The following is a 22,323-nucleotide window of genomic DNA, read 5'->3' as shown; positions in this document are numbered from 1 at the left end:
TGAACGCAGGGCGGCAATGGTCCGAGACTGACCTTCAACCGACACCCCGGGTCTGTCCAGACACCATGGGCTCCTGACCCCTCACCTACCTCACTTCTCTTCGCTCTCTAAGCAAGGCAAAAGTATCCGACAGAAGTAAGTCAAGCCTCTGATCAACCCTTACCCCATTGCAAGGTGCTTGTCGTCACGTTCAAGCGTCCGCGCCTGGTCGGCCTCGGGTCGACAGCTACATGAGCAACCACATGCTGACAACCCACCAGGCATACTTGAACCGGAACACCGAAGCGCCTTGAGGGTTTCTCGAAGAGGCAGCTCAAGTGAGCGACAGCCGGTTTGGCCTGCGACGTGCAAACCTGAAGCCTCCAGGTCTCAACCCCAAGGCCGATGCGAATCGCTGACACTGTCAGTTGTCTTCCCAAACCTTGCCTCGAGGGCATTCGAAAGGCTAAGCAAACAAGACTCATCTCGTGTCATCGCAATCCAAGGTGACAGCCAACTTGACCGCTCTCTTACGAATTGCCTCTTTACGGGGTCGTGCCTCTGTGCTCTCTTCATGGACGATAAGGTCTCCTGCCTCAAGTCAACATTCCGCATGCAATATTCGCGTCCGCTTCGTGAAGTAAGTAACCAAAAATCCTTCAAGTCTCCCGCACATGATGGATAAAAATCAAAATCTGCATTTTGATCGTTTCGATCTTTTGATGGGTTACTCGTTGTGGGCGCCAATTCTGGCATCCCCGGGATTCACCTGATGATAAAGAAGAGAGAACATCTGACTTACATTTTATTTTTTGAACACTCTCATTGCTGTCTTCTATGCGAACATCAGCTAATACTTCAGCCTGTAACCAGGTATTATAAGACGCAAACCCGTCAACTTGTGCGCGAGCTGATGCCAACGCCCATGAAGAGTGAGTAGTCATCTACACTTCACATATCCTACATCCTACATGATGAATAAATTTAGATCTTTTTATTGGGGGTTTCTCAATGTGGACGCCCTTGTGGTATCCCGGGGTTTCACCCATGCGAAAAACAACAAAAAGAGAACTTACTGATTTACATCTCCCGCCCCTCGACATCTTCATTGCTCTTTGAAGCGGACCTGAGCTAATCTTTCGATGACCAGACATGCACAATGCCTTCGGGTCAACTCGCTTGGCTATTGCCAGTACCCAAGCGAAGCTATCCTAAGTAAGTTTATTTTTGTTAATTTGGTTTCCTTTCCATAATGATGAATCAAGAACACTGTTCTTAAGAGAAAAATTGACTTCTGCTACCTTTTGTGGGTTGCATCACCCCGAGGGGCAGTATGAGAAAAACCCAAACTGCAACTTTACTGATTTGATGGTTTCTGTCCATGCATTGGATTAGATTTCGACGGCTTTTGTGCTAATCATCCATGTCGCAGGACTTACCTTTTCTTCTGTCTTTTAGGTTTCCTTTTATATCTCTAAGGCTCATGAACTTCATTGCCTTTTGGAGACCTTAACTGACAATCTTTGTCGCAGTGCTTGGTTCAATCCTTTGTCTGTCCCTAGTAAGTTTGCTCCTGTTGGTTTGATTAAGTTTCCTTTATTGTGATGATTTCGCGACCGAGAACAGTTTGATCTTCCTTCCCTTATGTGGTTTTCAGATGTTAACCCGAGGGCGGAAAATGCAAATACCCGTCTGCTTACTGATTTGATGGTTGATGCTCATGTATTCAAATTACTATTCGAAGGCTTTAGAACTAATCGTCCATTATCGCAGGGCTTACCTTCCATTAATATCACAGGCATCACCTGTTCTTGGACGGCTTCTCTGTGCCCTAGGTATGTCTGTTCTTGTTGTTCTTCGAAATTCTTCAGCTGATTATCCATGTTGCAGGGCTTATGACTATGGCGGCGCGACATTCGCATGGTCGTAACAAAGGGATTTGCGAGTTGGCCAGACCTTGAGGATCTCAGTGTCCTTCCATCTATGGGGGCCCACTGGAACATATCTTGCTGCTGGTCCTAGCCTTGAGTCCACAAGTTTTTGTTTGACGGAAGTGGCGTTGACACCACACCACTTCAGACTCCTTTGGACGCTCGTTGCTTTTCTCCCGGCCCGACAGCTTCGCGTGTGGGTAGAGTCTGGTCTCCTATACCAAGACTCGTCGAACCGTCGGAGATCAAATGGCTGGACGGAATGAAAACTTCTCTCCAAGCCAGGGTGGCGTGTGCAAGTTATCAACTCAATGATGAACCTTGCTCCTTTATGAACCCTAACATTTATTAGCCTGGAGATGAAGGATTTCGAAGCGTCAATTGAAGGAACCACAATGCTGACCAGACGCACACTTAGGCAGATCAATCGGCAACCTCCCTGTTCTCTTCTCCTCTGAGGAGCTTTGTCCAGGCGCAACCGATTCTCTGTGCATACCACTGATCAACTCCGCATGTCCAAGCTCTTCTGCTTTTACAAGTTCCTTTTTGAACAGGTATGTGGCTTTCTTTATCTCTTCAATTTGAACATCCCTTCCTCAGCAGCCTTGCCCAACGATTACCACGTAGCAGCGAGGTATGGATGGCAAAACTGGCTTTACCGCCGCAGATCCCGAGACTCGATGCGTATGGCGAACTTTGGAAGCCGAATCGAACGAACTGAACTGATCAGTCGTTGCTTTCTGTCAACACTCCGTCGCCTCTTTCATTGTCCATTTCTCGCTTTTTCGTTACAAGACAACGGCGCACCCTGCCAAACGGAACCTTCACATCGTAGGGTGAACAAACTTCTGTTGTGGCCGACGTTGAGTGAAACCTCTAACATTGCTTCGCCCAGAGGAACAGCACTTATGCCAACCGTAGAACTCTGGTCGATCACTTCGGGTCCCTTGACAAGTGAACCAACGGCCGTATAGGAACTCGTCTCCGCACTTCTCCAGTGGGATTGGCGAGGTAAAAAAGGCCGAGAGCGAACAGAGGCGCGCATATGGTAACCTCCACGGCTTCCAGATGTCAGTGGTAGACTAACATGCAGCACACATGGACAATGATTGTTCGACTTTTGTGTGCTCGAGGCCCCCCGTCTTGGGGTGCTGGTACACCTGAATCATTCGGCCACGATATCGCCGTTAAGCTCTTCCTTGGTGGGCTTATCGGATTAACGTAGGCCAAGAGGGAACTTGCCACTGCCTCTCGAGGACTCGTTTGCATGGAACCTTTGGTTCCCGTTGCAGCGACACTGAAGCAGGAGCAGACATTTTTATTTGCTCCACTCCGTTTGCGCATTCGACTCGTCTTCCGAAATTTTACTTCTTTCCCTTGCTCTTTCATCTCGCACCAATGCATTGTGCTTTGATATGTTGCTGCATAATGTCTTCTTTCTTTTTCTTTGTCGAGGGTGGGCGTGGGCTGCTGCTCACACCTTTTGTCGCCTGTATTCATCCAAGGCGTCCGATCCGATGTCCTTGCGGCCTAAGAAACGTCAAGCTGTTCAGTGCTTGGTCCGTCAATCACAGCCGCAGAGATCAAATCGATAGGAGGGGCCTTGGCCGATTATGGTCGAGGACTTCTTCCCTCTTGTCGTACATGCTCAAACAGCCTTTGTATCCTGAATCCAATCTGGTAAAACGGCAAATAAATCTCAGCATTTTACTTGGGCTTCGTTACTGTAGTGAATGTTGTAGTCGACGTCGGTGACTTGTGGCAACAAATCGTTGCCGTCTTGACAGTGAAGTGTTGGTCCATCAGTCCACTGAAGGCGGGTTTGGCAGCTCTTGTATTACCTCAATGGTTCGAGGTCCATAGGGTCCCTTGAGGATCTCCGCTCACGCGCACGTTGAGTAGTACTTGACACTGGTTGTAAGGTCTCGCCTTGGGTGCTCTAGCGCATTGCAGGATAAGCGAGCGTTTATCTTCAGGTAAAGTACAGCTTCCGCGACGCTGACTTGTAAGGCTGATGATGACAGGAACTAGGTATCGGTATGGTCTTGAGTGAATCCTGGTTGCTTTAGAGAGCCCGCAAGTCGGTCGAGCCTGACAAAAGAATCTCCGATGGGTCTTCCCCTGAGTTCATACATGAGGTAGGCGCATCGCTCATGGCCTGCCAGCAGAGAATCTTCCGAAGAGAATGGGTCAGTTGGGTGCGTCTCATGAAGCTGCGAGCCGTCAAGGTGTTTGTCTGACTGTTGATAGTTTCGCAGCGGCGTGTCGCAGATATGTACCGGCAAGGTGAAGCAATTCGATGAGCATCGCCAGGGGTACTTACAGTGAAGCAGACGCGGTGATGTTCGCCAGTTGAGCATCTTTCCAAGTCACGGTACCAAGCCGGTGCGTATCCTTGACTTGGATAAGAGTTAGTAGCCGACACTAGTTCGTAGTCGTGTCTTGAGGACCTGCAGGGTTAACACTTCAACACCCTTCGCGACGGCGCTCTCTGTTGTCAGTTCTACACCTTCCTCAGGACTTGATGTGCTCGACGGTCGCAGTCGTGTATGGTCGCGTTCCAGGGCAGGTTACAAGAAGCATGTCGACTGTAGACTCTAAGGGGCATAACCATATACGATCCAAGTGTTCGAACAACCAGGAAGCCTCTCTCCAGCCTACAGTCAAGACAGGTTCCAACATCTGAACTGGTCAGCAACTTCCGACCGTCAACAAGATGTTTATCGGCATATCCGGCTAGGTTCTGCGTGGCTGCTGAACACTTTGGCCGTTATAGAGAGAGTAACGTTATGCACAGTCGGCGCTACAAGGAGGTCAAACCGTGTTGTGGAACCCAAGGATGTTGGCAATGATGTGGTTGGATAAGTTGATGAAAAGGGGTCGTGCGAGCGGTGGTGCAGCAAAGTGAGCAGGGCCCTTGTGGGGTCGAAGCGAGAATGGTGGGCCAAGGGTCTCGGACCATCACCAGCTCCTTGCCCAAGACCCTCCTTCCCTTGGCGCCACATACCTGTTGCCCGGAACATCACCACTCACGGCAGGAGCTTGTCTCGGTGCGCAGCAGCCGCATCCGCGGTTTCGATGGCAGGAATTGGTGCATCCAACTCGACTCCTTGATTTGTCTTTGGCTTCTTCCTGACACCCACCTTCTCCACCTCACTGAGCACCTAAGGCGCGCCAATGAGAACCTACCTTCTCTGCACATGTTTCCCTACAACCTTGTCATCCAGCATCTCACAGAGGGTACGCGACTATTCTACATCGGTCCAAAGTCAGCCGATATCCAATCAGGTTACCTATTCGAAGAGTAGCACGAAATTGCCCTGGTTTTGAAACCCTGACTGGTCGGAAAAACTTGGTCTCTAGAAAATTACCCAGAGATAAGGTGAACCTACTCCTTCAGGCTTCGGTACCAGCTGGCCTTGATTGGTTATCCACTGGTTACTTACGGACATAGTAGTTTCTGTACCCACTCTACTTTGCCGTAACCATGGCGCAAGAAGGAGAAATAGGACATGAGTGGGGCGCCGCGCTGCAACCCCGCCGCAACATCAACTATGTCTCCAGCACTTTCGCCACAGCCATCTCCTTTGGCCTCTTGCTCTGGATCCTCGGAAGCCTGACTAGTACTGAAAACAAACATCCTCTCACTTGGCCCAAGATCATAACATCGGAAAAACCAAGCATGGCGACTTCACTAAACTCATCGGTCGAAGGATGGCATCCTCCCAATTCAACGTGGATCAATGACTTGTCGAAAGCGATCAACGGCACTGGCGTGCACGGGTTTGTCTTTAATGGCTCTGAGCTCCCAGAAGGGACGCCCTACGGGATGTACAACTGGTGCAATATGCCGCATGTGAGGGCCGAGGAATACCCAAAAGCTTCGGATGAGTACCAGCTTGAATATGTGGAAGTGGTAAGTCGTGCCTCCTAAGCCTCATTCTCTTGAATTCTGACATCACGCTTTGCACTGGCTTGAACCTGTCCCGAGTTGCTCCCTGCTTGTGAGCAGAACATTCGGAACACTCACAGGTTATGCGCAAAGCATAGCTACTTGCCAACGTCTCGAAGGAAAAATAGTGCGGAAGCTACATACAATTAACAATCCTCCAGATCCATCGCCATCACAAACGCACCCCTTACGCTGCCAACACTTTCCCGCATGAGACCTATATCTGGAACTGCAACTCTAGCAGCCTTTTTTACTATGGGTCACCCGCAGCACCCGATGGAAATATCACTGCACAAACCTACTGGGACGTCTACATATCAGCATCCAATCCTCTTGCACCCACGGGCTTCAACGGCACCTGCCAATTCCCTCAGATTACCGGCTCCGGCCTCAATGATGCCTGGCAACATGGCCGCGACTTGGGCTCCGTATACGGCGGATTGCTGCACTTCTTACCTGAAATACCAGCAACCGATGGCTGGGGCCGCAAAGTCGAGTTCCGAGTCACGAACAATATCATCACGTCGCAGGTCGCTGGGATGGTGATCTCAGGAATATACCCAGACGCAGCAGCGCATAGCTTCCCGCTGAAAATCCAACCCGATTCCGTCGACAGCCTTGAGCCAGGCTACACCTGTCCCGCCGCAGCGGCTCTCTATGCCACCTACGGTATCGGAAGCCGCGATCCCGCCTGGCTCGAGCACCTCAGCGCCTCAGACCCGCTCTTCAAAACCCTCGACCGCATCTCCGGTATCCCCAGCGCCGAGAAAGACTGGCACCAGTCCTTCGACCACTACTACGACAACCTCTCCGCGCGCCTCTGCCACCAGAAACCACTCCCCTGCAACGACAGCCTCTCTGACGCCACGACCACTAGCTCGACTTGCATCCCCCAGTTCTTAGCCAACACGGTATTCCGCCTCGGCCAACTCGAGTACTCCCGTCTCTACCGCGATGATCCTGCCTCTCTCGCCGCTGCCGTAGCAAGTTACGGCATTTGGCTCGCGGAACTTGCACAGAACTTGCGCGATGCTGCTGCGGGCACCAGTGACGTCGTCTACAGACACAATGTCGCACACGACGGATCACTGTCGCGCCTGCTGGCGGTGTTGCAGGTGGACGTCATGGTGTGGCCAGGCATGGGGAGCGAGGTTGTATTTGAGCTGTTTTCACGAAAAGCACAACAGGATCAGGGCCGCGCGGATGCGCGAGCAGCGGAGGATACGGATGTGGAAAAGGGGAAGTCCTTTGTTCGTGTGCTTTGGGGTGGCAGGGTGCTGAGGAGCTCGCATCCGGTGTTGGGGCGGATGGATATGGTGGCTTTGGAGACACTGCTGGAGTATTTTGATGGGTTGGTGGGCGTGGGCGCGGAGAGGGTGCCCGGACTGTGTGGGTTGAGTTGAGTTGGGGTGGGGAATGCAGGATGGAGGTGTTAGAGGCGTGGGAGAGGACGGTTTCGGAAACCCGTTCTTTGTTGGAAGGGCGGGACTGGTTCATATTCGGTACTCAAAAAAGAAATATGCTTATACGATGTGTAAAGGTAAAGTAAAATCCCTTCCGACGCTTTTGCCTACTTCGGTATATGACTTGCTTTTTCATCCCTTCGACTTTTTGTCTTTGTACCCACGTGGTATACCCGTACACTCCTGACTATCCGCACCCTCACATCAATTTGAATGTTCTCATTCTCTATAAATGAGTGTGCCTTCATATACTTTCGACTGCTTTTATACTCAGATATATTCTGTTTTTGCAGCTATCTAACGACTATTAACTGAACTGCATATAACTTTACTTTAACCTCCTAAGAAGCATTTAGCAGGTCCGACAGTCTTTACCAAATACCCATTCAAAAAGCCGAGCAAATAGTAAATAAAAGGAGCTAACCACATACCCACGAAGTACTCTACACTCAAGCACTCCCAACTCCCCCGTCTTCATCTCCACACCCCAACACCCCACCAGCCACACCAACCTTAGTGCAAGAAAGCACGTCCTCCCGCCCCCAAGCCACGCCCACGCCAGCATCGGCACCCGCACCGCATCCCCGCGGCGCTTGGCTTCGGCTCAGCGACCCGTCCAATCACAGCGTCTTCTTCCTTTGTTACGAGTATGGTAGGTAACCACTACCAGCACCATAACCACTAGAAGTAGCTGCCATACGCCTGCACAAACGACACACAGCCCTACGGCACTGTCTGTGCCCCCGTGAATCAACTGACTAGAGTACTCTACCTGACTATCTTTGCACTCCACAACTCCACCACCACCACCACAACCACACGTAACACCCGCTTCCAGCCAGCGAACCAGCCAGCCATCCACCCGTCCACCCGCCTGTCAGGCTGACAGGCCAAGCAAACGGGCGGCTACCTACTCATACTCGAGTACACACCATCTACGTGTACATACATGTCCAGACGTACTCGAGTACAAAGACGCCCGACCCTCCAGCGCTAGCACCAGTATCAGAGCCAAAGCCAAAGCCAGTGGCAGCGGCTACGTGCGCCGCCCGCGAGCGCGCGCGCGTGTACTCGAGTATGTGTGTGTACGTGTACAAGTACGTGTACATGTATCGACTATGCGTGAGGGTGCGATTTGCTAGGGTGAAGAGAAGAGAGGGAGAGAAACGGGAAGGGAAGGACCCGCTGGCTGGCTGGCTGGCTGGTTGGCTGGCTGGTCGGGCAGACTGGCACACTGGTTGATTTGAGTTCTTCACGCTACTGCCGGCGGCAGAGCACTGCTGCTGTTACTAGGGGTAAGTAGGTAGGATGTTGGCAATTGGCGACGGGACTACCTGGGTACGAGTAGGTAGGTTGGACTTGCAAGGCTGGTTGCCTGCCTGTCTGTCATGATGATGGTGGTGGACGCGCAGGCACAACGTACCACAGCCAAGACAGGGCCGCGCGCAGGACATGCGCCACCACTCGCACGGGTTTTGCACTGCGCGCGCACAAGTCACGTTTGCCTCATCACAGTGCCCGGAATGGGAAGGGCCCAAGACGCAGCCAAGAATGCGAAAGAAGCAGAAAAAGGTCACCGAAATATTTTGCATTCATTCCTATAGTGGCCCGCGCGAGCGGTTGACGGGAATGCCGCATCGATCGCTAAGCGTGCAGTAGGGACAGATAGCGACTTTCTTCACTTTCCACCCCACCATCCTCACACTCTCTTTCGCATGGAGCAGCGAAGGAGAAGAAGAAGGCGATAATAAAAAGCAGTCATCCCGTCATGTGGAAACCAGAAATGAGGAAAGAGTAGTAAGCAAAAAAAGGAAGACCGCAATCGTGATAAAAGCACATGACCGTAGTGTCAGCCATGGCAAGGGTATCTTGCCCAACGCCCGCCCCCATTTGTAAGTTTAGGTGAAACTTAAGAACCCGGCCCTCGCAAGCGAAGCTGGCACGGCTGTGTGCGAGCACAGAGCCCGCGTGAGTGGTACTTCATGACGCCGTGAGAAGGGATGCCACTTCGATCCGAATCGCGGGTGGGGCGCGGTGGAGTGGGCTTAGAAACCGTGGACCTGGAGAAACAGCAATCAGCGTGAGGCCCGACAGGAATGCGCGCGTGTAATGGGGACAGCGACGTACCTTGATGGTCTTGGCGTCAAGCTCCAAGCCTTCCTTCTTGTCGGTCAAGAATTCCTGGACATCCTTGCGCTGGTCGCCTTGGAGCTGGATGACTTCACCCATCTCCGAGTCGTTCACGATGGTGCCATTGCAGGCGAACTTCTTCTTGATGACCTTGAGGATCTTCTTCTGGTCGAACTTCTTGGGGAGACCCTGGACCGTAGTCAAGGTCTTACGGCCATTGCGCTCTGCAAATGCCACGTATTAGCCGCCGACCAGTCTAAGGGGGTTGTCGCACGCAGATGACGTAAAGCGGCGGTAAGGCGACACAAGCACGCGTTTCGCTCGATGCGAAAAGGGGGGAAGAGGGACGTACGCTGGATTCGGATGTGTATGTAGTTTTGAGACTGCTTGGTCTCGCCTGTATCTTCGTCGGCCTCGGCGAAGGGGTCTGTGAAGAAGGCGGTCAGCGAGCGGCTCACACGACAAGTCCATCAGCGGTGCCGCAGGCCCACAGGCGGCGATGCGCCTCTCAGAGCGACGTGCTCAGTCGGGTGGGGGGGTGAGGGCGGGCGGCAGCAACACGGCTGACAGAGGGGTAGGTGGGCTGAAGCGGGGCTGAGCGCACCGAAGGTCTTGAGGTTTTCGATAGTTGACATAAACCTGTCTTTGTCGAGAACTTCTGCTAAGTGGGTTTGGTGGAAAGGAGGGGGGGTTGGTTGACGAAAAGTAGCGGGGTCGCGAAAGTAGAGCAGCGAGATGGTTGTGGTGGGTTGGAGAGAGTCGGTGGGAGCGAGCGATGGGTTTTGGGTGACTTAAGTAAGCGGCCCCCCCGCCTGCAGCCCAGTCAAAGGGTGAATCGCCACACACACGACCCAGCAACCAGAGGCGCTCACGAGAGAAGGACCCTATCAACGCGGATGGACGGGTGCATTGCACGTTACTCAACGCCTCGCCATCCTCGCCAGTCACCCCGTTTGGGGGGGAGCGCGCCGCCGCGCCCGTGTCACTTAATTGCAAACAATAACGTGCATCATCCTTCTTGCTACTTATCGTACAACAGGCGCGTCTATCTACTCTAAGCAGGCGGCACGGCTGCAGGAGCCTCGGTGCCTGAGCCCGCCCCAGCCCGCGCCGGAGGGTTGGGAAGGAACAGCGGCATGTATGCCTGGTCGCAGTGTTAGTAGTAGTCATCTGGACATCTTGGCTTTGCTTGCTTACCACCGCGACCGACATTACTGTTTGCTCCAGTTAGCATCCCTTTCCGCACCATCCCTGGAGGAGGGGTCCACTTACACGACATGCCCACGCTGAAGTAGCCAGGAGTCGTCGCATGCTTCTTCTGCTCGGGCGTCTCCGCAAGCCACGTCTGGAGGGAGAACATGACGGCCGTCCTGGATTGCCGCGTTAGCTGGGGTCGCGTGAAGGGTGTGCATGCGCTGCATCATCTCCCTTACCAGCCGAGCAATCTGTCGCGCAGTCCTGTCGTTAGCACACGCTGCATGGGGATCCCAGAGCCGAGCTTGGACTGCGTCTTACTTGTTCCTCGTGAAGATCTGTTGCGCCAAATCAGCAATGCGCGCCACGCTCAACGTCGTTGAAGGTCAACTCACCGCGGCCATGGGCAGAGTGCTGGCCATGGTGCCTGCGCGCACAATCAGAAATCACGCCTTCATCAGCCTGTAGCGCAGCGTGAGACGATACCAGCAAAGTCCGGATCCGGCTTTCCCTTGTCGAGGTCCGCATAAGGGATAACTGCGGCGCGCGTCAGCACACACACGTGACGCGAGGTGTGGAGGAGGGTGTATGGGTGGTCAAGGAAGCACGCACTCAGGTCATCCCGACGCATGTCCTTTTTGGACGCCATGGTGGTCGTGATGGTCGTGAGGGGTCGTGGCGATGGGGGGGGATTAGGGCGGCGATGGGAGCTCGGCGAAGCTCCAACAGTCAGGCCAAAGGTTGATGATGGTGTTGGTGTTGGGAGCAGTGGTGGTGGTGGAACCGCGGGTGGATTGTGCCGCAAGCCGGCTGGAGTCTAGCTTTCCGCAGGGATGCATGCGCCCGGAGTGGAGACGGAATGCCGGAGATCATGGGCAAGTAGCGGTCAGGGATCCCGACGATTGATGAGATTGTTGTTCCGTTTCGTACACTGTGAGCCCATGTCTCAGCGGGTCAAGCCGAGGCGAACAGCCCCGTCCATCTCCCAAGAAGCCCGTCGTCCCGCGCTGCCCGCCGCCCTATCCCACACGCAGGTGCCACGGTGATCGCCATCAGATGCCCTGTCTTTCCCGAGACCACTTCTTGTCTCACTCTTCCCTCGCAGCCAACTCTTCGAGTCCTGGATCGGTACCTGCTCTCACCACTCCCCACCTCCGCACTCTCGACTGACACCTGCAGATGCCCGACCCGCCCCGGCCTGCCTTACAACCTCGCTTTACGCCCGCCCTCGTATGATCGCATCCATCATGCCCGCCTCCACTTGACCACGCATGGATCCTCAGTGCGATGACTTCTCGTCCTGGCCCGTCAATAGCACCGCGCACCGCGACTGGAGCCCTTCAGCGCCAGCCCACCCAAACACGCTCCGTCGCACCCCAACACGCCTATGCGCGCCAGCCGGATAATGTCATTGATCTGACGGCCGACGAGAGCAAGCCGTCGCTCGCCGACGCCGCGCAGAAAGGCAGTAATCCAAAACAGACTGCAGACGGCCGCTGGGCGACGCAGGAAAGTCAATTTGCGGCACAGGATGGATTCAATCGACTTCACGCGCGCGGGAAACCCCAGATATTCTTCGAGGATGATGCTTCGCACGATGGCGTGGTGGCTGGACTCGCGAGGTCCGCCTCAGCTGGCCAGCGCATATCGCCGACTCTCAACGTCGGGAGCCTGCCTATCCCCCCGCGTCCGGGATTTCGCGTCCAGAAGCGACCCTCGCAACAGGGATTAAAAACAGCGTCTTCGGTTAGCTTGGCTGGGAGCAAAAAGGACTCCACTCTACGGTCCGGGCCTTTGGATACCCCGGTGGAAGCCATGCGCCTATCTCGCGGCAAGACAGTAGACTTCTACCCCTGGAACGGAAGCCATCCTGAGGATGCACTCTCGGCGGAGGTTGTCAAGGTCGGCTACTTTGACGATCGCAAGGGCCAGATCGACATCAATGCGGGGAAGACGTACGTCGGGCCGCAGTTGAGAAATAAGACCACTCTCTCGACGCTTTCATCCATCTTCGTCCAGGCGCTTGAGAAACGGTCGGCGTCTGGACGTGTCAAGGAACCATCTTCTTTCAAACCTCCGCCAAGAATTACGGTGACGGATACGAAAAGAGAAGAATGGCTCCGAAACCTGGCCAATCCCGCCTTGCCTCCTGGCATTCTAACAAGGAGAATACCCCATGGAATAAAAGGCAAGCTCCTTCTCGAGCAGTGTTTGGGCAAGAATATTCCCATCGCTAGGGCTGTCTGGCTTGCCAAATGTGTTGGTGCCAACGAGATGCGCGCATGGATGAGGAAGGGCGCTAGTAGCACCACCGGCATGGGTGGCGAGCTCAAGTGGGTCCGGGAATGGACAGTGTTTGTCGAACAATTCGTGGACAGTACAATCAGCAACTGTGGCCAGCCCGGCTGGAAGTCGAAGATGGACTATACAATTCGTTTGTCTTCACATCTGTACACGGAACGCCTGCTGGACCAGGACCACTATCTGGACTGGCTCATGACGTCGCTCGAAGGCAGCGAACTGGATCGGTTGCCTGTCTGGCTTCTTCTTGTTCAAATCTACTGGCAAGACCTTGTTGCCATTAGACGGCGAGGCCGAAGGTTGGCCGAAGCACTGCTGATGCATTTTGACACCATGACAGCTGGTGACAATGCTGAAGTGGATCACCCCATGGCACAACGAACGCGCCTGCTCCTTACCACTCTCGTCATGTCTCATCGCAATTGCATGGTCGTACCAAAATCATGGAAAAAATATCGCCATGTCCTGAAGAAGCTCTTAGTGGACGGTAGCACGCCAGCTCTTCAGGCAGCCATCCTTTCAATAGCCAGGAGAAATGAGCGGTTGGTTGAATGGGGTCACAAGTCCGGTAACACCTACCAATCCCCTCAGAGGCAGGTTTTGACGATGTTGGACGCGATATCCCTCGACATCAACATTGAAAGTCTTTCGAAGAAATGTTTGACGGCACTGCCAGAATCTGGACCCTTGGTAAACACCGTGCTACAGTGGGCATGCTCGCTCTATCGTGAGGGTAGGCACAGGATCTACGTGACAGCTCGACTGCTGCGCAAATGGAGGACCAAAGGCATAGACACAGATAGTGCTATTCTCGCATTCCTCGGCGACCGTCAGAGGCTAAAGGTCATCAACGGAAGAGGCCTTTTCAGGCTTGTTGGCGAGCTAGTTCGTTCAAAACACCTTTCCGTCGGAAGGTATCTCCAGTGGCTTATCGCATCAGGTAGCCTCTCGGCTAGTGGAGACATCACCAAGGTAAACCCAGCTTATTTGTTAGTTTGCTACTTTGACTAAGAGCATGTACAGACTCATGATTGCCATTTGCGCCTCATTGCCGAAATCCCTCTACACGGCCTTCCGGAGCATGTGCTCAACCTTCGCCACACACTTCTCCAAGTAGCGCTACGCAATAACCCCGGTGCTCTAGATATCCTGGATGACCATGTATCTATCACGAAGCAGCTGGCTGTCCTATTTGAACCTGACAATGGCACGGCAATATCTTTTGATGTCCGATTTTCTGAACTGAGCACGGGCGTCAGACTTGAGCTCAGCCACTGGATGAGGCAAGAACTTTTCTCTCGCCTGATAAATTCAAATGAGTATGTTCAATCTACTGTTTACTTCTGGTCTTTGCTGACGTTTGATAGTTCGACTACCAATGAGTCCGACAACGGAATGAAAGACGATTACGCCCTGACACTCTCACGCTTTTACTCCATGAGAGATATCATGGAGCAACTCGAGGATTTTGCTATCCTCGCTGATATCCTAGGCATCTCGATCGAATCCGACGATCAACTGATCTTCGCCGCCATCGCCGACACACTCAACTACCACCACCGGACTTTTGCTGCCATTGGCGCTCTCCGTCATCTATTTGACCGCTTGGTAGAGCGTTATGGCAAACTCAGGCCCGAAAAGCCGTTGGAGCGACCTTTCCTCTTAACGCTCGCAGATCTTTGTTGCCGACTCCACGCCGATCGCCAGATACTAGATCAGCTGAATCTAGACATAGCCCGTCTCGAGCAACGATCCGCTGTAGCTGCGTGCTCTCCTGCGTCCGATAACATGGCCGATTTCCATAGCGCGAAGATGGATGCAGACGAGGAGATTGACCGCATCCTGACAAGCGGCACAAGCATGGACGAGAATATGGTTCAGCGTGTGTTCGCCAGAGTGCTCGCGCGCATTGATGAACAGATTGGTAACAGCGTCGGACAGGGCAGCAAATTTGGCCAGTGGTTCCAACGTTTGAAAACCTTCGACGAGAAAGCGTTCGAGAAACTCATGTCAGAGTGCGTTTCGAACCTCTTGATCAGCCCGAAAGAGGAGTTGCTCGGCTGTACGCTGCCTTCTGCTGTCGGATCCGGATGCCTGTCTTTGGAAAGCTTCGTTACCTTTTCAGCCGAAACCATCACTGCATTGCGCAAAGCCAATCCCGCTTTGGCCGCTGCAGCTTCTTTGCGCATTCTTGATGCCATTCTACCCATGGAAGGTCTCCAGGGACTTGGCCAAGTTCATGTAAGTCCTGTTTCGGTGTGCTCGTGGAACCTCGCTAACAAGTTTCAAAGGAGATATACCGGTACAGGTTGGAACAGGAGAAGTTCTGTGAGGATTCTGCGCAAGTCGCACTCCGGCTTGTTCGTCAGGCACTTGACCTATGTTCCACGTCGAAAGGGAACTTCATGGAACGGCTTGCTACGGTACTTTCAAGTGACCGTCTGCTACGAGTCTTGCGATTCCATGCGTCTCGCAATGCGCAAGACTTCTGTGTTGCCATTGGTATCGGACAGCCATTGGATAACTCATCAAACCCCACAACCCTCGACGAATCCCGCGCAACAGTCCTCAAAGGAGTACTAGATTCACTAATAGACTCCGATGATGTGCTCGGTAAGTGTATACGCAGCATTGCATATTTTGTTCTAACCAGCAATGTATAGGGCTGTCGAAGCTTGATGCTGAACAACAAGCCAGCGCGCTGGTAAACTCTGCAGACGACTTATCGGTGCCGTTTTGCCAACTCGAACTCCAACTGTTGTTCAAGATCCACACCGAAAGTGACGAGGAAGGCGAGCTGGGGGTTGCCGATGCCATTATCCAGTCTATCAAGGCCTCGGTTGAAGCAGACAAGTCAACATGGCCAGATCTTCTAACCGGCTTGGATGGTGAAATGACGCGGAAGGTATGTCTCCGGAAGCTCTTGTTATACGTTTTATTGGTCAAGGGAATTCTGACCTCGATTAGCTCCGTGAATATGCAGAGACGCATATCCTTTCCGCTGTGACGACCCTCCACAAATCCCGCGCCACTTCTGCCGAAGAACAACGAACCCCTGCAGAGGCAAAGGAAGAAGACGAAAAGGTGTTGCAACGGTACTTGTCCGTTCTCGATCTGACGTCCTGGAGCTTGGAAGACAAATCCCAGGGCCAAATTATCCCGGCGCTCGCTGAAAAACTTAAACTCTTGCGCGAGGTTCTGACCCATTCCGCTCAGGTAAATCAAACCCAGGCGAGTGACGGAAAAGAAGACTTGTCCAGCATGAGTGCTGCAGGTGCACTGTGTCCTTGGATACATGCCCTGCTCCATGTACTTGTCGTGCACAAATCCTTTTTGGTGTCGGTGGCGGGGAAAATTAGTACGAACCATCAGGCCGCTCTGATGTGTATTTTGCGGAGTTTCCTTCTTCACCCGGGATTGCAGCCATACGCCGTCACGACAGAGTATATATTCGACGTTGCTGCAGCACTATCCGATGGTAAGTCAAGACTTCCAGCAACAGCCTCCCTCGTCCCACTGTTCCTCGTTACACGGATACCAAACTAACAAAACTAAAAGATCTTCCCGACGAGGTACGCGTTCAGCTTCTGCGCCTCGAAGCCCAAAAGCCGATGCATGACCCGCGAATCGCCTTCCTCTTCGGCCTGTCACCCACACCAGATGCTTGGCTTGGTCTCATTACGCCCATCCAGCAACGACCTGCCACGCCCTCGACACCTGGCGGGGCCAACTCCCACGCCCAGATGACACAGGCACAAGCACAGGCACAACGCAACGCCGCGGCTCAGCATCAGCATCAGGGCTTCTGGCAAGCGCAGAGGCACCATCATCAGCAGCAACAGCAGCAAATCCAGCAGCAGCAGCAACAACAACAACATCCCCAACATCAGCAACGGCCAGGCTTAGGGCTCAACGTCGCTGGCCTCGGCGGCGCTGGTGTAGGAGGGCCGGATAACTACAACAAGCCGGTACCATTCCACCTACGACGGTGGGAGATTCTGCCCGACAGCAGCACCAACGCAACAGTCGGCAACGAAACGAGTCTTAGCTTGACGCTTTTCGGAGCGAAGAAGGTCGTTTAAGCGACATCCATTCATCCATCCATCCATATGATGAGGATCAAGACATTAAAGAGATGAAATGTAAAGATTATCTGGACATTGAGAGCAGGGTAGAAGAAACGGCGTTGGCCCGTTTGCGTGTACCTACCTCCCTTGGGTATTGTTCCTGTCTATGCTTTGGGGGCGGGGGTCTTCGCTTTCTGTTCGCATCAGCGATGGCGGCGGCGGCGGCAACGGAACGTCTGTGTTTTTGCACCAAAAGGCGGCATGACGAGCGAGGTTGTCGGGATTGGATTGGGCCGCTGCGGCGATGGATGGCGAAAATGGCGTTGTGGGGTGTGGGGGTTTGTTCTGGGTTGGGTGCGCAGCTGCAGCATATGTCTGATGGCGTTATTCTTTTCTTGCTTAGTGGTTGTTTGGTTATTGGCTGTTTTTCATCCTTTTCTTTTTTATCTCTACGACTACTTATCCCTTTGGAGTTTGTAGCGAGGCTGCTTGCCGCTTTGCTTGCTTGCTTGCTTGCTCTTGCTCCCTCCCTCTCTCTTTCTATCCCTCTCTATCTCTTACGATTACCACTGCTTGTTGTTGTTGTTGCTGTTTCTGACCTATTTATAGTCTGGCTTAGCACGTAGTTATTTAGTCACGGGATCATGATGATAGCGATGGATATATTCTTTTCTAAAACTTGTTGTGGGGCTTGTGGAGTGGCGGGGGATTGAGTGTTGTATTGTGCCAAGGGAGGCTGGTTTGCACGTGTTTTGGTGCGGTGGTGGTGGCGGTGCTGGGTTCTTTGTTGGTTGCTTCTTTGTTTGGGATGCGGGGTTGGTTGCGGTGGTGGTGTGATGCTTGTGAGGCTGTGTGGTTGGGGTGCATGCGGGTATGTATATCTTTCTACCTTTCAGCCAGGCCTTGTGGTGTAGACTTTAAAACCGTTTGTTGTGGAGTTTGTCAAGATTGTTTATATATAATATGTGGTGATAGCTCCGAGCCTGGTCGATTTAATCGTGTCCGCTTTCGGTGTGTAACGTCCGTCACCGCCAAGCGAGATTCATCGCCTAACGGGATGATAATCCCTGTATAGAGTAGAAACAGGGCTTAGTCAAGGTGTTCATAAGTATGTATATGCGTAGAGATCTCCTCATTTATATCGAAGATGCAGATAACTAGCTAGAGAAGGAGTGCTTTATGGGACCGTTCGCATACTTAGCTGTCTCGCTACGCGATGGATCTCGGGCGACGGTGGCGGACGTTACTATGCATTACTGAAGACTTGTGACGTTACAAACCTAAGCCGCCAGTAGGAGCTTAGGAGCTGCTCGATTGCCGGGGCTCCAAACTCTTTAAAAGTTAAACATTAATGTATCCCGAGTTTATCCCAACAGTGTTTAACCCAGATATTACCTCCCTAAGCATTCCATTTATTCGAGAGACACTATTTCAATAGGAGCTTCCACATCATATAGGGCCTCTCCATCCATAATACCGTGGACATAAGCATCTCCAATATACTGAAATGATCTCGAGTGCTGAGTTCCAGGAGCGCCAGATCGAGCATCAACTGGACGCAACACAAAGGGAACCCTGCTGCCGAACAACACGTAAACGTGATCACCAATCTCGACATCCACAGGACCTTGACCAATAAAGCCTCTCTTCGTCACGAAAAATCGTTGATCTGCCATGGAAAGAGGCAGTGCAAAATGGAGGCCGTCCTGCTGGCCGAGCTCGCGCAGGAAGATGCGTAGATCAGTAGGCACGACTCGACGGTACTGAGTAACTCCAGAATGGTGGCCTCCGATTTGAATGACGTCTTTCACTAAAAGCCGCCAGAATGCGTCTTTGCATTTTCCGCCCCCGATGTAGGGACGGTTCTTCAGGGCGTCGTATTTGGATACATTCATCCATTGCACTATGTCTGTCTCGTATGGCGTCCAGAGACGGTCTGCGGATGTCGCTTGGCCAAGTGCCACTATCTCATCTACATTGGCACCCTTCAGTCTTAGAACTGATTCAGGGCTACGATAGAGCTTTAGACTTGCTCCTTTTGACGCGTCGTAGAGACCATATTGGGATATTTGATGGAGATGCACGTCAGTTAACGACTCATCGGTATCGGCACCCCAGTCAGGAACCCAAGAAGGTAAATTGGAGCGGCGTCCGGATTTACCCCGCCTCAGGAGAGGTTGTAAGCTCTTGGAGTGCGTTTATGGAGTCGTCAGTGATGCCGTAGGTGTTCCGGTCCGGTGACCAGGCTATGTGGCCGTCTATAGATAGCATGTGGAGGAGGTTGAAGGCTGCTACGGCATCCCTTCGTTTCAGTGATTGACTGGAGTCCTGTTGTGGCTTAATTGGTGCCCCGAGAGGCATTTGACGCTCATCATAATCGCCGAGGAATAAAAAGACCTCTTGAGCCAGAGAATATATAGCGCACATCATGTTGACTTGATGCGTTCTTTCCTCTGGATCTGATTGATTGATGCATAATGCATCAACCCAGATGATTCGAGCTTTGGTTGGGTGTCGAAGGACTATCTCAAGTGCGGCGGTAACAGAATAAAGTCGGTCGTCCAGGTGTATTGTGCGACGAGAAGTGCGATTTCCCCAAGCGTAGGAAACTGCTTCGTAGATTGGCCTATCGTTCAGAGAAACAAGTGACAATGCACAAGATAATGGGTCCGTCCATCGTCCTGGGAATAAAACGAGTAATCGAATGTGTTGGGAGCCAAGATCAAGCCTTTCATAGACATATTTTTCTGAAATGGTTTCATTTTCCTCTGCGAAGGACCTCATTCCGAAGGCCAAAAGAAGAGAATAGGCTGTAGAAAATACTTGGTTTTATTTGAGAGCATATAGCAAGGCCATGGGGTTTCTAAGGAGGATTGATATCTCAATGCTATTGGGAAGAGGGAATTGCCGTGTGTCCACGAGACCAACAATAGCCGAGAACTCCGGGGCGGAGTTATCGTCCAATCAAGATAAGGCCTTTCGGTATCCTACTAATAGAAGGGATTCACTTAGTTAACTCTGGCAATGGACATGGCTGGTGGGGTAGACCCAGTTTTCTATTTGCAGAGTCAAGTTTCAGGTGATATTGGCCCCCAGCCTCGTCCTGTGTAACCACGTGCTGTTGGTGCCTAAAAGCGGGGTCATGTTGCCCAACTTCAGCCTCTTAATGTTTAGAACATCATCTCGAGTGTAAACACGAAAAGCACAGATTCGAAATAAGATTCAACAAAAAGTAATGATCTTCAAGATCCGTACTCAATCAGTTCGGTAGATGCCTTATTCTAGTACCTGAAAAAGGATGTTAATATGCTAATTAAGTGGTGTCCAGACATCCGTCATGCTCTGCGCTATGTGCGTATCAGTTTTCAGAAATCCGGACCGGAAAGGTCCTCACCATGCCAGACTGGAACATGTAGAAAGAGCTGCAAGTGCTGGTTGCAAGATCTGTTCTATTCTCCAAAATAAAATAGTTGCTTTCACCAAAGAGCATCCGGACCACAATACACTTGCGCCATGCCTACGGTACATCAAGTTCAAAAGATTGATTCGATTCGATATACTATGGGCCAATTTCAACAAAAAATCTCTGCAATTTCTTAACATAGAACCATCCAGGACTGTCTCATTACCAGAATGCTACGACAGTTTTTTAGCATTGGCCAATGATGATTTGGCTACAGAACCCTGGCGCGTCAGAAGAGACGGCTTCTACAGTCACTTTCCACCCAATACTGGACACCTCAAAGTTGCCGAACAGGCTTCTGCGTGGCTGCAAAATTGCATTGGTTATCATGAAAGCTGCGAAACATGTGATCCAACACGAGATACTACCTGGTATCCTAAGAGGCTCATAAATGTCACTACTCCTCGGAAGCCTCGGTTGTCATTGACTACTTTCGAGAAACCCAATGGAAGATACGCTACCTTAAGCCACTGCTGGGGACCAAATCCTCAATTTATGGTCCTCTCAAGTGACAACGAGGAGAGACTAAGACATCAACTACCAATCAACAAACTACCAAGGGCATTTCAAGACGCTATCATAACTACAGAGAGGCTCGGCATTCCTTATCTCTGGATCGATAGCCTTTGCATACTTCAAAAAGGAGATGGAAGTGAAGAAGACTGGAGAGAACATACTGTTGCCATGCGCCAAGTTTACCTTAATTGTGTGTTGAACATTGCCGTAGACCACGGAAAAGATCCTCATTGTGGAGCATTTCAAGAAAGAGATACATTGGCCCTCCAAAAGTGCAACGTCTTGGGATACGTATATGGGTCTGACGAAGGAATATGGTCTGTTTTTCACAACGAAAAGGATTCCTTTTATGTTTCCATGGAATCACCGCTTTCCTGTCGAGCTTGGGCAGTACAAGAGCGATTGCTCTCCCCCCGGATACTCCATTTCGGTTCGGCCCAAATTTCTTGGGAGTGCAACGAGGAAGAGTTCCTTTTAGAATCCCTTCCAGAGGCACATGAGAATCCTGTTACAAGTCCCCACCGTATATGGCCGTTCTCAATCCCAATGACACAGGAGAGCACATCTTCGAATCAAATACAAGGACATTCTCTCACAACCCTGCGGTCAGCATGGTGGACTATTGTCGAGGTTTATGCAAAGGGAGGCCTCACAAAACCTCACAAAGACAAATTTGTGGCGTTAGCTGGCATCGCAGAACGCTTTGCTTCTCTCTATGGCCACGATTACCTCGCTGGGATTTTCCGCTGCGATTTCCCAGTATGCCTTCTTTGGAACACACTTCCAGGGAGCTCCAGACCAACAGAAGATGGATACAGGGCACCGACATGGAGCTGGGCTAGCGTTGATGGCCCGATCTGTATGGAGAGCGATTTGTACAAAGACGCTTTGTCCCCGGAGACGGCAAAAGAGCTCACAACTGTCAAAGACATTCAGGTTGTCCATCTCCACCAAAACAATATATACGGCCAACTGAAAAGTGCAAGCATTCACTTATGCGGCTTGTTGTTCTGTTTTTCGACACCTTTGCCCCAATCAGTAAACCAGTACTCAGAGATGGAAGGATTTATCCATTCTATAAATGAGCCCCGTTTTATGTACAAATTGGGATTCAGGCTGGATGATGAGAATGACTTTTTTCATCCGGAATCACTGTTTGCTTTTCCTGTACTGCAGCATTTAGAAAGCAAAACGATAGACGGGCTGATACTAAAGCCAACGAATGTTCCAAAGGTTTATAAAAGGTTAGGTTTGTTTAAGGAGGGATACTTGGGGGATCTACTGGAGGGCCATCCGCGTCAAGAGCTTACTATTGTTTAATCTTGTA

The 22,323-nt window shown here is 51.8% G+C and overlaps 9 protein-coding genes across 9 annotated transcripts; 4 read left to right on the top strand and 5 right to left on the bottom strand.

Annotated features, from left to right (window-relative positions):
• The first annotated feature begins 4,912 nt into the window (after positions 1 to 4,912).
• On the top strand, positions 4,913 to 7,523 carry K452DRAFT_355633 (uncharacterized protein). The gene is made up of 3 exons (XM_033545977.1): positions 4,913 to 5,292; positions 5,368 to 5,826; positions 6,024 to 7,523. Exons 2-3 carry the CDS (start codon positions 5,398 to 5,400, stop codon positions 7,263 to 7,265), a joined length of 1,671 nt encoding a protein of 556 aa, XP_033401905.1. The 5' UTR covers positions 4,913 to 5,292; positions 5,368 to 5,397; the 3' UTR covers positions 7,266 to 7,523.
• A 552-nt stretch (positions 7,524 to 8,075) lies between these two features.
• On the bottom strand, positions 8,076 to 8,875 carry K452DRAFT_107284 (uncharacterized protein). The gene is made up of 2 exons (XM_033534978.1): positions 8,660 to 8,875; positions 8,076 to 8,608 (listed from the first exon to the last, which is right to left on the bottom strand). Exons 1-2 carry the CDS (start codon positions 8,777 to 8,779, stop codon positions 8,261 to 8,263), a joined length of 468 nt encoding a protein of 155 aa, XP_033401904.1. The 5' UTR covers positions 8,780 to 8,875; the 3' UTR covers positions 8,076 to 8,260.
• A 22-nt stretch (positions 8,876 to 8,897) lies between these two features.
• On the bottom strand, positions 8,898 to 10,216 carry K452DRAFT_355632 (uncharacterized protein). The gene is made up of 4 exons (XM_033545976.1): positions 10,060 to 10,216; positions 9,808 to 9,882; positions 9,453 to 9,679; positions 8,898 to 9,385 (listed from the first exon to the last, which is right to left on the bottom strand). Exons 1-4 carry the CDS (start codon positions 10,088 to 10,090, stop codon positions 9,371 to 9,373), a joined length of 348 nt encoding a protein of 115 aa, XP_033401903.1. The 5' UTR covers positions 10,091 to 10,216; the 3' UTR covers positions 8,898 to 9,370.
• A 241-nt stretch (positions 10,217 to 10,457) lies between these two features.
• Positions 10,458 to 11,485, bottom strand: K452DRAFT_283469 (uncharacterized protein). Its single transcript, XM_033539778.1, has 8 exons — positions 11,262 to 11,485; positions 11,136 to 11,186; positions 11,045 to 11,076; positions 10,971 to 10,987; positions 10,889 to 10,900; positions 10,728 to 10,825; positions 10,653 to 10,669; positions 10,458 to 10,599 (listed from the first exon to the last, which is right to left on the bottom strand). Exons 1-8 carry the CDS (start codon positions 11,296 to 11,298, stop codon positions 10,510 to 10,512), a joined length of 354 nt encoding a protein of 117 aa, XP_033401902.1. The 5' UTR covers positions 11,299 to 11,485; the 3' UTR covers positions 10,458 to 10,509.
• A 451-nt stretch (positions 11,486 to 11,936) lies between these two features.
• K452DRAFT_294782 (uncharacterized protein) lies at positions 11,937 to 17,032 on the top strand (the record flags this gene model as incomplete). Its single annotated transcript, XM_033541742.1, has 7 exons — positions 11,937 to 13,922; positions 13,974 to 14,269; positions 14,318 to 15,191; positions 15,242 to 15,563; positions 15,614 to 15,855; positions 15,918 to 16,428; positions 16,509 to 17,032. 7 exons carry the CDS (start codon positions 11,937 to 11,939, stop codon positions 17,030 to 17,032), a joined length of 4,755 nt encoding a protein of 1,584 aa, XP_033401901.1.
• A 702-nt stretch (positions 17,033 to 17,734) lies between these two features.
• On the top strand, positions 17,735 to 18,261 carry K452DRAFT_107243 (uncharacterized protein). The gene has a single exon (XM_033534977.1). The coding sequence runs from the start codon at positions 17,826 to 17,828 to the stop codon at positions 18,090 to 18,092; it is 267 nt and encodes an 88-aa protein (XP_033401900.1). The 5' UTR covers positions 17,735 to 17,825; the 3' UTR covers positions 18,093 to 18,261.
• On the bottom strand, positions 18,190 to 19,043 carry K452DRAFT_107214 (uncharacterized protein). The gene has a single exon (XM_033534976.1). The coding sequence runs from the start codon at positions 18,910 to 18,912 to the stop codon at positions 18,430 to 18,432; it is 483 nt and encodes a 160-aa protein (XP_033401899.1). The 5' UTR covers positions 18,913 to 19,043; the 3' UTR covers positions 18,190 to 18,429.
• A 353-nt stretch (positions 19,044 to 19,396) lies between these two features.
• K452DRAFT_198130 (uncharacterized protein) lies at positions 19,397 to 19,756 on the bottom strand (the record flags this gene model as incomplete). The annotated part of the gene is made up of 1 exon (XM_033535985.1): positions 19,397 to 19,756. A coding segment is annotated over one exon (360 nt), but the record flags the coding sequence as incomplete, so codon positions are not given.
• Positions 19,757 to 20,354: 598 nt separating this feature from the next.
• K452DRAFT_263819 (uncharacterized protein) lies at positions 20,355 to 22,316 on the top strand (the record flags this gene model as incomplete). The annotated part of the gene is made up of 1 exon (XM_033538666.1): positions 20,355 to 22,316. One exon carries the CDS (start codon positions 20,355 to 20,357, stop codon positions 22,314 to 22,316), a length of 1,962 nt encoding a protein of 653 aa, XP_033401897.1.
• Between the last annotated feature and the right edge of the window lie 7 nt (positions 22,317 to 22,323).

Source organism: Aplosporella prunicola (genome assembly GCF_010093885.1).
Source record: "Aplosporella prunicola CBS 121167 unplaced genomic scaffold K452scaffold_3, whole genome shotgun sequence".
NCBI classification, from domain to species: Eukaryota; Fungi; Ascomycota; class Dothideomycetes; order Botryosphaeriales; family Aplosporellaceae; genus Aplosporella; species Aplosporella prunicola.
The sequence above is the reverse complement of the archived record's forward strand: the minus strand, read 5'-3'. Positions and strand labels throughout refer to the sequence as shown.

What these genes read in the sequence shown, in the direction of transcription:
- K452DRAFT_355633 (XM_033545977.1), top strand. Translation starts at nt 5,398, where the DNA reads ATGGCGCAAGAAGGAGAAATAGGACATGAGTGGGGCGCCGCGCTGCAA. An exon ending in AGCTTGAATATGTGGAAGTG is followed by an intron (nt 5,827 to 6,023) that starts GTAAGTCGTGCC and finishes ACAATCCTCCAG; the next exon opens with ATCCATCGCCATCACAAACG.
- K452DRAFT_107284 (XM_033534978.1), bottom strand. Translation starts at nt 8,779, where the DNA reads ATGTCCTGCGCGCGGCCCTGTCTTGGCTGTGGTACGTTGTGCCTGCGC. An exon ending in ACCTACCTACTCGTACCCAG is followed by an intron (nt 8,609 to 8,659) that starts GTAGTCCCGTCG and finishes CCCTAGTAACAG; the next exon opens with CAGCAGTGCTCTGCCGCCGG.
- K452DRAFT_283469 (XM_033539778.1), bottom strand. Translation starts at nt 11,298, where the DNA reads ATGGCGTCCAAAAAGGACATGCGTCGGGATGACCTGA. An exon ending in CATGCGTCGGGATGACCTGA is followed by an intron (nt 11,187 to 11,261) that starts GTGCGTGCTTCC and finishes CGCGCGCCGCAG; the next exon opens with TTATCCCTTATGCGGACCTC. An exon ending in GCCGGATCCGGACTTTGCTG is followed by an intron (nt 11,077 to 11,135) that starts GTATCGTCTCAC and finishes TTGTGCGCGCAG; the next exon opens with GCACCATGGCCAGCACTCTG.
- K452DRAFT_355632 (XM_033545976.1), bottom strand. Translation starts at nt 10,090, where the DNA reads ATGTCAACTATCGAAAACCTCAAGACCTTCG. An exon ending in CGAAAACCTCAAGACCTTCG is followed by an intron (nt 9,883 to 10,059) that starts GTGCGCTCAGCC and finishes CCTTCTTCACAG; the next exon opens with ACCCCTTCGCCGAGGCCGAC. An exon ending in CATACACATCCGAATCCAGC is followed by an intron (nt 9,680 to 9,807) that starts GTACGTCCCTCT and finishes TGGCATTTGCAG; the next exon opens with AGCGCAATGGCCGTAAGACC.
- K452DRAFT_107243 (XM_033534977.1), top strand. Translation starts at nt 17,826, where the DNA reads ATGCGGGGTTGGTTGCGGTGGTGGTGTGATGCTTGTGAGGCTGTGTGG.
- K452DRAFT_107214 (XM_033534976.1), bottom strand. Translation starts at nt 18,912, where the DNA reads ATGAATGTATCCAAATACGACGCCCTGAAGAACCGTCCCTACATCGGG.